Here is a 15,979-nt window from a genome sequence, read left to right as displayed (position 1 = left end):
ATGTCTGATCAAACCTTACTAGCCGGTGAAAACCCAACCTACGTTATAACTAATGACGATGGTTCATACACTCGTCTCATATCCTTCCCAATTGCCTTCCTACACCAGACCTGGATCCCAACACTCCTGCCATCTCTAAAGATGTAACCATCAATGATATTAACAAAACCAGCTGTCGAATTCATATTCCAAAAGAAACACAGGAGGAAAAGCTCCCCCCTAGTTGTTTACTACCGTGGCGGTGGCTTTATTTTCACGACTGCAAATAATACCATGGTACACGAGTTCTGTGATCAACTTGCCGCGCACCTCCAGGCTGTGGTGGTCAATGTAGGCTACCGAAACGCACCGGAGCACCGCCTTCCAGCTGCCTACGACGACGGGGTGGAGGCTTTGCATTGGATTAAGTCAACCCAAGATCCATGGCTGACCAAGTTCGCTGACTTGTCCAATTGCTACCTAATGTGAACTAGTGCTGGTGCAAACATAGTCTATCACACAGCGTTACGTGTATCCCAACAGCTTATGGATCTTGAACCCTTGAATATTAAAGGTTTGATCTTTCACAACATTTTCATGGGAGGACTGGAAAGGACGGAATCAGATATCAGACTGGCGACCACCGGCTCTAATTTTTCGTTATCTTTAAGCGATACGATGTGGGATTTCGCTCTCCCTGTCGGTGCAAGCCGTGACCATGAGTATTGCAACTTGATGATGGGTAAACTTGACGATGATATCAGTCGGATCAAAGACGCTGGTTGGCCGGTGATGATGGCCATTCGTGACGAGGATTTGATAATAGATCGTCAGGTTAAGCTTGCAAAGACTTTAGAGTTAAGAGGTATAGAGTGCACTTGTTTCTACAGTGACGGTGAACACGGGATTGAATATTTTGACAAAGCCAAAGCCAAAGAGTTGTACAAGGAGATATCGCGTTTCATGTCTTCAATTAATGTTAAAAAACTTGAGAAGTTAACAAGTAGGTAATTAATGATACCAAATGAGTTGATCAATCATGTTTATCAGTTGTAGCATGTACTTATTGTCATTTGCAAGTGCAAGTTGGTGTGTTATTTGTAAATCAAGACATAGTTCTTGAGTTGTTTAAAAGAATCATTGTAAGGTTGTATTTTTACATATTTAATAATATATATTTGAAGCTCAAATTAAAAATATGGAATGGGGTTACGTTACTTACGTATAAATATTGATTAATCGATCCCGGCCACCTGTCTAGGTTTGACTCAGACAATATTTAATGTAAGGATCAAAATCACGTGTAACTAGCTGGTGATCATATTTAAATTATTTTAAACTAGTAGTATTACCCGACGTGTTGCGTCGAGCAGTGTGGTAAAACCCAGATGGTGACAAAACACAAGCATTGTTGGTTCCGGACGTTGAGGTGATAAGTCGACGTGAATTCGGTCGGTTTTCATCACATTCATAACGGTACCGTAACTAAAAAATAAAATTGGTATTCAGTTTGTTTTCGTTACATTCATTACGATACTTGTACCATAAAATTGTCATGGACCAATAAGGTGCCGCAAAGTGGCCCAATGGGAACTTTGCGACACCAAACTTGTGTATTATACTTATTAGTAATAATTACCGCACATCATAAATGTTGATAATAAGGTCGTTTGCCATGGATCACAAGATCGATTCTCACTTGTGATTGGAGGTTTGAGTTTTTTTAATAGAGACTCAAGTTTGATTCTTATTTAATTGTGTCATTTTGGGTGGATATTGACAATGAAAAATTTGGGCTAAGCATTGTACAAAGGTTGTCGGTTTGAACCCGAGTCCACCCGATTTTTCGTCCCTTCGTGTGTTACGCCAGAGAGTTCTGCTCTTGTGGTGGCACAACGACTGTCAAGTGGCAGCTGACGGTAGAGGTGCGCAAACAGTTTAAAACTTAAAACCGGTTTGGGTTAAAATAGGTTCGGTTTGGTAAACGAAAGTTAAAATCGGTTTATGATCGGTTTCGGTTCGTGTTGAAACGGGTTTTTACCATATTACGATCGGTTGTGGTTCGGGTTTTGATCGCTCGGTCGGGTTTTAACCGGTTTTGGTTCGGTTAACCGGTTTGGAACCGGTTGTGGTGGAGAAACCGATTCCGAACCTACGGTTTCAATCGGTTCCAAACCGGTTACACAATCAGTTTCAAAGCAGTTCGGTTTTGATTCGAATTTCGTGTCGGTTCGGTTAACCGGTTTATTTGCCCGCCTCTATCCAGCAATATTGTTTTTCGGTGGAACGCCCAAACCGAACTCTGAAAGTTAGAGTGAGCCCAGTTAAGACAACATAGTCTGGTCAGAGTGAGCCAACACAATTCTTCAAATTTGAAGAGTGCGGTAGCATAAATATAAGAAAGTCGTCGTTTCTTATGATCATAATTATAAGACGCTTTAATAGACATTAATAATTAACGAGTGGTGTACCATGTACGTTGTTTTAATAGACATTAAACTATTGAAGAGCAATGCAAACATAAAAATGATATTACTTTTTCCTCCTTGAAAAGGAAGCACGTTACCTTAAATAAAGAAACCTAGAGTACAATTTTGCATTTTTTCTTTTTTTAAAAGAAGAGAAGTGAGTTGTACAAAAAATATTTAAAAAAAAATCCTTAATATGATTGTATGGGTTGTAAATTTTATTATGAAATTTAATGTTTAAAATAACTTTTGATGTACAAACCAACTTTCCGGATGTAAATAAACCAAACATTCACTAAGTTGTTTGATGAGAAGTTTGTTTATGGAATAAAACAATAACATAACTTAATTTTTTGTTTGTGTTATTAAATAAACAAGTGTAAATGCATTTATCAGATGTTTGTAAAAGTTCATTTATGTTTGTTTATAAAAAAATTGATTATTTAATATCAAAAATTGTTATAGAAAGAAATTGATTATTAAGCCTTTTCCATTGTTATATAATCAACCCATAACTTTTTTGAAGTTTGATTTTATGGTTAACCCTCAACAAACCAAAGGTTAACTATCTGGAATATGATAAAGGAAAGACGAGAAATTTTGGGTTGTTTAACTATCTGAAGAGGTAGGTCCCAGCAGAGCCCAGTTGGACCCCGCAAGACTCACCTTGAAGAGGAACGTCTGCGCAGAAACCAACTGGATCCGCAGGACCAACCATGCTCAGAGACGTGACGTCCTTACGCGCAGTACGCAAGCTGTTCCCGCAGGAAATGCCTCCCAATGGTGAAGGACTCCGCCTGTCCCCGCAGCCTCGGATACAAGCCATCAGGGAAGGCCACCCGCGCAGCAAGGCTACACGCACAAGGCACTTAGCTCTCAATCACTCGGTGTCACCTGAAGAAATGAGCGAAGCCGGGAACTACCCCGCACAAGGGCGGGAGGGGGAATACTCCCGCCCAAATAAGCCAGTCCGTACGATACAGGAAGATCTTCTGTACTGTACCTGACGAGGTATGGGAAAAAGATCTGACTAAAGATACGACAGCTTATTGACAACAGTATGGCGAGCAGCATGCTCCTGTACTGTGTCACTATTAGCCGCTGCCTACTCACCAACTACTGCCATACCACGTGCGTAGCCGGCAGTTGGTGGAAAAGGAATAGTACACAGCAGGCCTGGTCACTATCAGCCGCTGCCTACCCACCAACTACCAGCAGGGCACGTGAGTAGGTCACTGTTGGTGGAACAGGAACACTGTTGCAGCCGGCCACACCTCCTTGGAAACCTATCTTCGGCTATAAATACCACAAATGGTATGACCATCGGATGGGAACATATTTTATCTTGTATCATCATATATACCTGATATCTGCTCTAGCAATCTCTTAATATACATTTATATTTAAAGAGCAATCTAGTCTGATTCTCATGCCGGAGGGTGGTCACAAGGAGGAACCCCCCCTTCTCAGTGACAAGCTCACGGTGTCTGTTTTGCAGGTTATCAGAAGAACCATCTTCTCAGGGTCTAACCCCTCGTGGGAAACAGCTATCTAACCCCCAGGTTACCAGTAATCTGCCCGGGGTCCAGTTAGTGTTTCTTCATTGGCGCCATCCGTGCATAAAGCTAGAACATTTTTCTCCAGTTTTTTCAAACTTCTAAGATGGTTAAAGAAACTCCGGTAACCACAACCCCAGCTACTGGGGGGAATACCGGCAACACAGTTTTTACAAACACTACCCCGGCTACCCAAGCCGGGGCAAGTGAAGTAAATTTTACGAACACTACCCCAGCTACCCAAGCGGGGGCAAGTGCAGTAAATAATCGCTCACTGGGATTCACCGATACCCAGTTAGAGAAACGAACAAGACTGCCCCCGCCAAACACTCGATGAAGTTAAGGCATGGGCGGAGGCACGTCAGAGGGAATTCCAAGCTGAGTTGGACGAACGCTTGCGTTCCGTCCAACAGGCTGACAAATTCGAAGATTACTTGGATGACTCGGAGGAATCCGACTCCGACGCGAACCCTCGCCATAGGGCAAAAGGGAAGCGTAAGGAAACGGATTCCCAACCGAGAAGGCATTTTGGACAAGCCTTCAAACCAAAAAGCACAGGTGGAAGTCCACGAGACTTCTCCAAAACATTCAGACCAAACGTTGCAAATGCGGGAACGTCCAAATTTGCAAGGGACATTGCAGAAGCAATCGCCCCAAAAAGTGCCAAACAAATGTCCAGCATAGGCACATATGATGGTATATCCGACCCAGATGATCATTTGAACAGATTCATAGCGGGGGCAACCGTCAGTAGTTGGACGGAACCTACATGGTGTTACATGTTCCAAATGACACTGGTCGGGGCTGCTAGAGCGTGGTTCGATCGTCTACCGGTCAACCACATCTACGACTGGGCAGACTTCCAACAGAAGTTTAGCCAACACTTCAGCCAGCAAAGAAAGTATACCGAGGAGCAATGGACAATCCTCAAGTGCATTCGAGAAAAAGATGAATCTTTGCTAGACTTCATAACTCGCTTCAATTCGAAGAAACTAAGTCTGGGTAACATTAGCGAAGATCTTGTTCGCGCTGCCTTTATTCAGGGCGCGAACGACCCAGAGCTCATCCGCACCTTAACGGGTAAAGATGGCATGCCATCCACATGGGATGCCATCATGACAGCAGCAAAACGCTTTGCGGAAACGGAGAAGCAACTGGGTAGAGATCTCCCACAGAGCACAAACCTCTACACCCAGAAAACAAGGGAAGACAACGTCCTTACCGCCCGATTAAACAAAAAACGAAAGCTAGGCATTTGGCAGTCAAGGGTAAACTTTGACACCTCATCCGGCTTGCAAAATCGGTTAGGCGGAAGGGATAACGTACAGCCAAATAAGAATAGATGGACGCCGCTCACCAAAAGCGTCACCGAGATATTTGCCACCGAGGAGCTCCCATGGCCAAAGCCTCAAATAATCCGACATCGTCACAATGCTGATAGGAGCAAATACTGTGACTTTCACAGGACAAAAGGCCACAACACTGAAGAATGCATAGACGTAAAGGACATGGTCAAAGCATTCGTCAGAGATGGGACGCTCGCGCACCTCGTGGCGCAATGAACGCTGAGTAGGCTGATGCGTGTAGAACCCCAGCCGGGGAAAACACGAATAAAATTCCAGCTTCAATGTGGAGACTACATGCTGCGTAAAGAACGAGATCCCGAACCAGGTGCGTATCGGCTCGATGGCACTCCCATCCCAACAACATGGAAGGGAGCTCATTTACACAGTTTGCATGTAAATCAATTCCAAATTTGTAAAGAAAAGGCCAAGAGCCACTTCTAATGGAAACGATTCTCCTTAAAACATTGACGCTGATGATTTTACATTTTTATGAACTATCAACACTAATGCCGGTTTTCACCGCATACATAAGTGTGAGTCGTTGCGTGGGGAAGGCGGCAAAACCCGCATAAACCCAAAAAACGACAAACCTTCACGCAGGTCAGTTGAAGGGGAAAAGTTCGGTTATCCCACTAAATGAAAGTGCCGGTCTATCCGCATGAATCATGAAAAAGGGAACTGAACACTAATCTATTGACAACCGCGCATCGAACGGTTAATTTATTCAACACGGATATGCTGGTTTTCACCGCATAATTACGTGAAGTCGTTGCGTGGGGAAGGCGGCAAAACCCGCATAAACCCAAAAAACGACAAACCTTCACGCAGGTCAAATATGGGTAAAGTTTAGCCATCCTACTAAGTGCAAGTGACGGTCCTACCCGCATAATCACGAAAGAGGAAGCAAAACTTCACACCTATTATCTACCACGTTCAAAGGTTAACTTATCCTCAGAAAGGATGAGGAAAACCTACACGCAGGTCAGATATGGGTAAAGTTTAGCCATCCTACTAAGTGCAAGTGACGGTCCTACCCGCACAATCACGAAAGAGGAAGCAAAACTTCACACCTATTATCTACCACGTTCAAAGGTTAACTTATCCTCAGAAAGGATGAGGAAAACCTACACGCAGGTCAGATATGGGTAAAGTTTAGCCATCCTACTAAGTGCAAGTGACGGTCCTACCCGCACAATCACGAAAGAGGAAGCAAAACTTCACACCTATTATCTACCACGTTCAAAGGTTAACTTATCCTCAAAAGATGAAAACCTACACGCAGGTCAGATGGTAAAGTTTAGCCATCCTACTACGTGCAAGTGACGGTCCTATCCGCACAATCACGGAAGAGGAAGCAAAACTTCACACCTATCTACCACGTTCAAAGGTTAACTTATTCTAAAACACTTGGAAAATTGCTAATTTAAACTAAAGTATGCAAGTCATATAACGTTTATAAAGCAAGGAATCCAATAAAAGAAGCGGTCTTACCCGCACAAAGATTTATATTTCACAATGATTCATTACAAGAATGGCCGGGTAACTACCCGCCTACAAGAAAATAAATCTATACAAGCTAAATCTATCCTAGCAGTGGGAAGGGATCTTCAGGATCAGGCTTCAGGGCCACTTCCACTTGGACCAGCACCGTCAGAGCGTGGCAGTTCAAGGAAAGCCTTAAGGATAGCTAGCCCATCATCAGCAGCAGCAACTTCATTCACCTTCTCCACCACCGGATGCGGGAAGGCGGCGTACTGATTCACTGCTTGGTAGTAAACAGCTTCAGTATCAACATTGTACAAAGGGAAGTTGGAAGGCGGGATGCCTTTCTCAACGAACCCTAGACCAAGCAGGAAACCGACCTTTTCCCCATCCTCGTGAGAAGCGTTGAGGGCTGCGCTCATAGCATCATCGTAAGAGGTCTCAGCAAAGACCCGATACACAACCTACAAGAAAATATACAAGTGTCAAAACCTTTTCTATTTACAAAGAAAAGCGTAAAGACAAGAAAAGCTTACCTGAGACAACGCTTCTCGAAGAAGCCATTCCTTGGCAACCAGAGCTTCTTGGAGGGCAGCTTGAGCTTCGTTACGGGCGCGTTCGGCTTCACTCTTGTTGAGGTTGGCAAGCAACACTTCTTTAGCCGCAGCCTCTTCGACGCCCTTTAGCTTCCGCTCAGTATGGTCAAGCACCCCCCTCTGGTCCAAGATCTCCTGGAGCTTTTTGGCGTCTTCCATCGCCAAGGCATCATGAGCCTGCTGGAGAGCCTCTAATTTGGCTTTAAGTTCTTCATTCTCCACGCGTAGAGGCTCAGCAACAGCTTCAGCCTTGGTGGCCCTCTCGGTTGCGTTCCTCGCAGTTTCCTTGGCCAGCCGAAGCTGTTCATTAACAGCTTGGGCAGCCTTGGAACGGGCCTCGAGTCGTGCCTGAACTTCAACCTCGAGGGCCTTGAAGGCCTTCTCCTTTTCCGCAGCTACGGCGGAAAGCCTTTGGTTCTCTTCCCGGACAGCCCGCGCCTGAGCCACTTCTTTAAGGCGAGCTGCTTTTAACTTGTCGTTTTCACGACAAAGCAGCTCGACACGCGGCTGCATCCGGGCCAGGAGAACCCGAAGCTCATTGGTTAGCCTACCCTCCTGGTAGCTAGCCATGGCTTCCCCCAACGCACCACTGGGAGCAGCGTGACGAGCCCATTCCACGCACTCCACAGGGGTACGAAGGGTTGTTCCTCGGCGAATGTTCCATCGTGGAACATACACTTCATTGGAATCCGACACTGCAAAAAACAAAGCAGTTAGGAAAAGATGATAAAGAAAAAATATATGAAAAGGGCCAAAAGAACCCTACGCACCTGTAGGGTCAATTACAGGCCGATAGCCGCCGAACCCAACACCTGAACCCAACGGAAATCCATCCAAGAGGTCAGGCAGATGGGAAGGTGGCAGAGATTGGCGAGAAGCCCCATGCGTACCTGATGGATCGGCCGTCATTGCCGATGGCGGGGGCATGGTAGCAGCCGCCGCGGTCGCCGCCGCGGAATCCGCAGCAAAAGTAACCGCCGGCTCGGTGAAAGATGCTGTAAAAATAGCACTCACAGCCGGCGGTGACGTCATCTCAGCTGGAACAGTCGGCTCAAAGGAGTGAGCAACTGAACCAGCGGAAGCAGGCGCAGGCGCCTGGGTCGACGCCTCAGGTAGGCTGACCAAGCCTACCGTCATTGGCGGGGAGGTACTACTCTGCGCTCCACCCTGGAATGCGTCAACATCCACGCCTGCGTAAAGAAGATAAGTGTTAAACAAGGCCCAATTACAAATTTTGTCCTTTAAAAAAAGCCAAATTACGGTTCGTGTCCTTTCCTTGCAGGCGGTGTCCTTTAAACTTTTTTTTCCTACAAGTTTTGTCCTTTACGCTAACTGGGTTAGAAAAAGTCAGTTAAGTATGACATGTGCCAGACATGTGATGGGCATAATTGTAATTTTAGTGTATCTTTAAATTAAAAAAAAAAAAAGAAAATGTTAAGTTTCCCCTCCTTTCTCTCTTCTTTCTCTCTAAGCCACCACCATCACCATGAACTCCGGCCACCATAAACTCCGGCCACCGCAAACGATCCCTATCACCCGAACCCGACCCATCCTTTTCCAAAACCCGTATCCCTATCACCTGAACCCGACCCATCCTTTTCCAAAACTCCGGCCACCATGAAGCCCAAACCCACAGCTACCGCCACACACCAACCTTTCTTAAATCGGCCACCGCCAGCCACCGTCACAAATTCCGGCCACCAGAAACAACCACACCACCATACCGCAACCACCACTACACAAAAGCCAACACCTGCAACTGCCACCATACCGCAACTCTCTCTCACTCTCTCTAGAGCAAACCTCCACCACCGTCCACTCCACCTGCCGCCACCATACCAGCACCATCCAACTATAACCACCTTCATTATCTGATTCTTATTCACCTTCATCAAATCCCCTTAATCCTATTCACCTTAATCAATTGCTTCATTTCAATTTCAACCTCTGTTACAAAAAAGGTGGGTTTGGGTTTCCCAACATATCCACAAATAGTTGATTCTTCTTCCTTGCCGGTCGGAAAAATGACCAACCCATTCATTTTCTTTCATCTAAAATCAACCAAACCTGTCAATCCTCTTATCCTGTCGTTTCTTCAGTCTCTCTAAACTCTGCTTCAATGGCATCATCTTCCACACTCTCTACGGTGACTCTACGCGCCTTCTCTTATCCTCCACGCGCCACCACCACCACTCAATGTCTTTCCCCCAAACAAACCCTAGAATTCGGCCCCAAACTCACCCACCGGTCCACATTCCTCCGTCCAGTCGCCGCCGTGGCAGAGGAGAAAGTCGTCCAGCTGGGCGATGACATCTCAAACCTAACCCTAGCTCAGGCACAGTCTCTGGTCGAGTACCTTCAGGACAAGCTCGGAGTCACCGCCGCCTCATCGGCTTGTTTCCAGGAGATGGTGCCGGATGTGGTGGTGTTGGTGTGGAGAGAGAGAGAGAGAGAAGATGGGAAGAGAGAGAGAGAATCATTTTAATATATATTAGACAAATTACAGGCGAAAAGACAAAAATGCCCTCACATGCGCCTCACGTGAGGGTATTTAACTGACTTTTTCTAACCCAGTTAGCGTAAAGGACATAACTTGTAGGAAAAAAAAGTTTAAAGTACACCGCCTGCAAGGAAACTTAGAAAAGGACACGAACCGGTTTTTGGCTTTTTTTAAAGGACAAAATTTGTAATTCTGTCGTTAAACAATATCAAACTATGAAGATAAAAGCTAAAGTTGTACTTACGGGTTTTCTTGAGCCTGAAAGTACGGACGGGCGGGGATGAACCCGATGGAGCCGGCCTCTTCACGCCGGTCACCGTCGTCATCCTGGGCTCTTCGGTGACAGTTGTCACAGCCTCCGGAATGGTGATCTTGTCACCACCGGGATTCCCCGCCACCTCTTCGCTCTCGGTCTCCGAGTCAGACCGAGGCGGTGGATCGGCTGTGGAGGCCACCTTCTCCTTCCCCTTCCCGCCGGCAGCCTTCTTCTTCCGCACCAACGGAGGACCATCTGCGGATTCCTCATCAGAACATACGATTAGAGGAATTCCAGCAGAGGTTTCAACATTGAGGGGGCGAGGGTCGAAGAGCGCCTTACCTAGCCGACGGGCGCTAAGGATCTCATGGCCTAGCGGATAGACCTCCACGAACCGATCCGCCGTTTGTTCCAGGATGGGCAACTCGTTCTCGTCCAGAGCACGAGTACCCATCCGAGCGGGACCGTCAGCCTCCCGCGGGTTCAGGAGCGACTGCAAGTCGTTCCCCTCTGAAATAAATAGGAAAGAAGTTAGAAGAAATTCAAAATCAACAAAAAGAAACAAAGCATACCGTAAGGAACAGAGTTCGAACCGTATTCGAGGACGATTGGGATCTTTTGCGCATCGGCAGCCTTCCACACCCGGCTCATCCCCAGCATCACCATCCCGGACTCCGCAAACCGGTAAACCAGAGATTGGACCCGAGATATCTTCGCAAACCATTCCGCCTCCTGGTAGTTTGAGGCGTGAAGGCTGGGAAGTGCTTGCCCGTTCTTGAATTTCATGGCAATGGGGATGGCGCGAGCGGATATGAAGAAAAACTCCCGCTTCCACGAGCGAAGACTGCGCTCGGTCGCGCAGATCTTTAAACCCTTAATCCGGGTTGTCAACGTGTACCACCCCTGGATGCACCTCCAAGTATAGAAGGTCATTAGGCGGTCGACTTAGGGCTCAATGCCCAAAATCCGGCACACCCACTCGAAGTGGCGAATCTTGGCGATCGCCATGGGGTGCAACTCGGTCAAATGAACACCGTGCCTCTCAAGGACACGGTAAACAAACTTTGTCAATGGGAACCTAAGATTCCCATACACAAAGAATGCAGCATATACCCCGATCTTGCCTCTGGGGGCATCGTACACCGTCTGGTGGGGTTCAGGAAACTCAGGCTCGAGAGACTCGAGCATGAACTTCCTGACGACGTACCGATACAGATCGCCAGGCAGAGCACACTGGCACTCGCCAGCAGTACTCTTGTCATCGACTGCAGATTCGAGATCACGAGACATCTTGTGAAAGAAGAAGAAAACGATTTCGGGAGAATGCTTGCCTGAAAAGGTGAGTATTCGCCGGAAATCGCAAAGAAGATGAAGAGAAGAGTGAAAGTGTGAATTACAAAGAGCCCTCTACCCCTTTATATACTAATCGCAATTAATGCGATGAAATTAATGCGGAAGAGAGAGAAAACGAAGGTGCAATGAAACTATGACACGTGGCAAAAAGCAAGCTGGCAACACCTGTTGACAGGACGCATACCATTAATTTCGCGGCCACGCGCCCGAAAAATCGCGCCCACGCGCCTGAAAAAGCGTCTGGAATGACCATGTACTGTCACGTCACCATAACTTCCTGCACGATCTGACACAGTCAGAAGAAACCGTCGCACGACGTTTCAGAGTTTTGGACTGTTCTTCTTTCCACCAACTCTTCGAATTTCAAAATTCAAAATTCAAAAAGATCAAAAAGTAGGCGGGAAAATACCCCTTACCTTGGCAAACAAGTAACCGTAAGACGGATGCGGGTACAGTGTTAAGGCAAAACCTTTCACATACCTAGCACCCGCAGGGAATTGAAGCCAAGTAAACATTGGCAAACAAGTAACCGTAAGACGGATGTGGGTACAGTGTTAAGGCAAAACCCTTCACATACCTAGCACCCTCAGGGAATTGAAGCCAAGTATACCTCGGCAACCAAGTAACTATAAGACGGGTGCGGGTACAGTGTTAAGGCAAAACCCTTCACATACCTAGCACCCGCAGGGAATTGACGCCAGGAATACCTTGGAAGTAAAGTAACCGTAAGACGAGCGCGGGTACAGTGTTAAGGCAAAACCCTTCACGTACCTAGCGCTCCGCTGGGAATTGAAACCAAGAAGGATCTTCTGGGCAATGCTTGCGGAAACGGAAATAACATCCCCGCATAGCGGGAACGTCGAGAACTACGTTGTTTGAAGCTCCAGGATGGAATTGGTGGTTTTAACATAATTGATCACTATGTTCAAAACTACCAAAACCTCATGGAGAATCCACACAAGTGGGACTCAACGCTCCTGACTTGCGAGGAGGTTACAGACCTACCCGCATCATACCCAAAGACCAAGCAGGAAACTCGGGAATTTCTGCAAGTGACAAGGACTTCCGCGGGAGGAATCCCCATGGAAAACCTTAAAAAACCCTTTTCAAAACCCTTTGCTTAAGTCCAAAAGTTCACCTCACTTTATTAAACACTCATGAGAAGAACATTGGACTGGGGGGACTTGAAGAGGTAGGTCCCAGCAGAGCCCAGTTGGACCCGCAAGACTCACCTTGAAGAGGAACGTCTGCGCAGAAACCAACTGGATCCGCAGGACCAACCATGCTCAGAGACGTGACGTCCTTACGCGCAGTACGCAAGCTGTTCCCGCAGGAAATGCCTCCCAATGGTGAAGGACTCCGCCTGTCCCCGCAGCCTCGGATACAAGCCATCAGGGAAGGCCACCCGCGCAGCAAGGCTACACGCACAAGGCACTTAGCTCTCAATCACTCGGTGTCACCTGAAGAAATGAGCGAAGCCGGGAACTACCCCGCACAAGGGCGGGAGGGGGAATACTCCCGCCCAAATAAGCCAGTCCGTACGATACAGGAAGATCTTCTGTACTGTACCTGACGAGGTATGGGAAAAAGATCTGACTAAAGATACGACAGCTTATTGACAACAGTATGGCGAGCAGCATGCTCCTGTACTGTGTCACTATTAGCCGCTGCCTACTCACCAACTACTGCCATACCACGTGCGTAGCCGGCAGTTGGTGGAAAAGGAATAGTACACAGCAGGCCTGGTCACTATCAGCCGCTGACTACCCACCAACTACCAGCAGGGCACGTGCGTAGGCCACTGTTGGTGGAACAGGAACACTGTTGCAGCCGGCCACACCTCCTTGGAAACCTATCTTCGGCTATAAATACCACAAATGGTATGACCATCGGATGGGAACATATTTTATCTTGTATCATCATATATACCTGATATCTGCTCTAGCAATCTCTTAATATACATTTATATTTAAAGAGCAATCTAGTCTGATTCTCACGCCGGAGGGTGGTCACAAGGAGGAACCCCCCCCCCCCCTTCTCAGTGACAAGCTCACGGTGTCTGTTTTGCAGGTTATCAGAAGAACCATCTTCTCAGGGTCTAACCCCTCGTGGGAAACAGCTATCTAACCCCCAGGTTACCAGTAATCTGCCCGGGGTCCAGTTAGTGTTTCTTCACTATCTAAATCAGATTCAAGAAAATAAAATATACAATATATGTAGTTATACACTTAACATACTGAACATATTTAGTTATCCATAAAATAAACATGACTAACTACCACTAGAACAAGAGTAATATGTGTTTTTAATATGTCATTGTACCAAAATATACGGTGTTAATAGAATTTCCAACAAAAGAAAACATCATGTGACTCCAATCCAAATAACATAAGTCCAGCCCAAATAGGTCGAGTATGAAAGCAGGTTAATAAGTTAATATAAAAAAAATACGTTAAATATAAAACAAATATACATATTCATGTAAATATAAACCCACCCGATCGTATAGTCACTTAACTGAGGAAGCACACGAGCCGAGCCGCTCTCAAGCTTGAATTGATAAAAAGCTCGAAGCGAGACGAGCTTTTTCGAGCTAGCAGCAAGCCCGACCGTCGTTTAATTGTTAACACTCTTTTAGTTATCGAGCACGAGCTCGAGCCTCAGTCAAAACTCCTTTAGTTATCAAGCTTGAGCCTCATTCAAAGCTCCTTTAGTAATCGAGCAAGAGCTCGAGCCTCGTTCAAAGTTCCTTTAGTTATCGATCACAAGCTCGAGCCTTGTATGAAAGTTCGTTTAGACTTGTTGAGCATTAACAAGCCTTACGTATTAAGTTTTACCTTTTTTGAACTTATTTGTATTATTATTACACTACATTACTACATAGCCAAGCTCGAGACGAACTTTGGCTCATTTATGTTACTATGCAAGCTCGGGCCAAGCCGAGCTTAGCCTCACGTCTTCTCAAAATATGTAAAGATAATTAAAAAATTATATAAATTAGTTAATAAATAATAAACAAGCCAACAGAAGCTTAGAAAAACGATTCACTAGCCTAACTCAAGATTTAGGAAAAGAGGTCGAGTCTCGTAGGTCAAAGTGAGTCAGGCTCGATTTGCCTCATTTACGCCCTATTTAGCGTGTCTTATATTTTTTAATTTTGAATAAATCCAAACCTAAGAAACTATTTAGAAACCGGTCAAGTACAACTATTAATGTGCTTTAGTTCAAACTAGATATGAGCAAGAGGTAACATGCTCTCAGGTTTGAATTCGATTCCGATAAGTTTTTATCACAATGGGCATTTAGGCAACATATTTTCCTCATAACAGAACATGATGGGCTTGTGCTCTCAGGTTTGAATTCGTTGATTTAAGTTTATGTTATAATCTTGTTTTCTTTTGTTCGGTTTCTAGCTTCTTGCTAGCTGTGCTAATGAAATTTGCCGATCTTAAAAAAAAACAGCTAACATACAAGTCAAAAAAGTTACAATACTTTTCCGTATTATCTTACTTTACCCATTTACTGGGTCCCACAACTCACACTCGACCACCCACTAAAACTTTTATAAATAAACAACATATGAATCACCATTACCTACACATCCACATGATCTTCACCTCCAGCAACCATTTCCATGCCGACCATAATTTCTTCTTCGTCACCATCTCCAGCAATTAGGATTCGCTCCGTGTGGGCACATAACCTTCAACCCGAGTTCCGTCTGATCGAATCCATAATAGACGACTTCCCTTACGTTTCGAGTTCCCAGGTGTCGTCGTTGTGGGTTTCCGTCACCACAACTGTTACCAGCACTACTCGATCCTTAAGTCGAATACAGATGTCTTGAAATTGATTCAGGTCGGACTCACATTAACCGATTCCAACGGGAACTTGCCCGATTTAGGCGAACCCAACACGCGCTACGTCTGGGAGTTCAATTTCAGTGACTTCGATCCCAAAACTGACCAGCATGCTTCGGAGTCCATTGATTTGTTGGGACGGCAAGGGATTGATTTCGATAAGAATCGTGTTTTCGGGATCGATTCGGTTAAGTTTGGAGAGCTGATGATGTCATCCGGGCTGGTGTGTAATGAGGATGTGAGCTGGGTGACGTTTCACAGCGCATATGATTTCGGTTATTTGATTAAGGTTTTGACCGGGAAGGTTTTGCCTGATGATTTGAATTTGTTCCTTGTGATGTTGAGATCGTTGTTTGGTGATAAAGTGTATGATGTTAAGCATATGATGAGGTACTGTGACGGGTTGTTTGGTGGGTTGGACCGGGTGGGTGAAATGCTTGGGCTGGAGCGGGTGGTTGGGAAGTGTCACCAGGCCGGGTCGGATAGCTTGTTGACGTGGCATGTGTTTACGAAGATTAGGGAGCGTTGTGCGGGTGGACCGGAGAAGTATGCGGGTGTACTGTATGGGTTAGAAGTTGTATGA

At 45.8% G+C, this 15,979-nt stretch overlaps 1 protein-coding gene and 2 pseudogenes across 1 annotated transcript; all 3 read left to right on the top strand.

Annotated features, from left to right (window-relative positions):
- On the top strand, positions 1-990 carry LOC143600719 (carboxylesterase 20 pseudogene; annotated as a pseudogene).
- Positions 991-9,546: 8,556 nt separating this feature from the next.
- Positions 9,547-14,988, top strand: LOC143600718 (large ribosomal subunit protein bL12c-like). The gene is made up of 2 exons (XM_077078330.1): positions 9,547-9,858; positions 14,950-14,988. Exons 1-2 carry the CDS (start codon positions 9,547-9,549, stop codon positions 14,986-14,988), a joined length of 351 nt encoding a protein of 116 aa, XP_076934445.1.
- Positions 14,989-15,170: 182 nt separating this feature from the next.
- On the top strand, positions 15,171-15,979 carry LOC143600716 (putative CCR4-associated factor 1 homolog 11 pseudogene; annotated as a pseudogene).

The sequence above is a fragment of the Bidens hawaiensis genome, unplaced genomic scaffold, assembly GCF_021521415.1.
Source record: "Bidens hawaiensis isolate Kalapana, Puna unplaced genomic scaffold, B.hawaiensis_p1.1 tig00054828_1, whole genome shotgun sequence".
In the NCBI taxonomy this organism is placed as follows: Eukaryota; Viridiplantae; Streptophyta; class Magnoliopsida; order Asterales; family Asteraceae; genus Bidens; species Bidens hawaiensis.
This window is presented reverse-complemented; position numbering and strand designations above follow the sequence as displayed.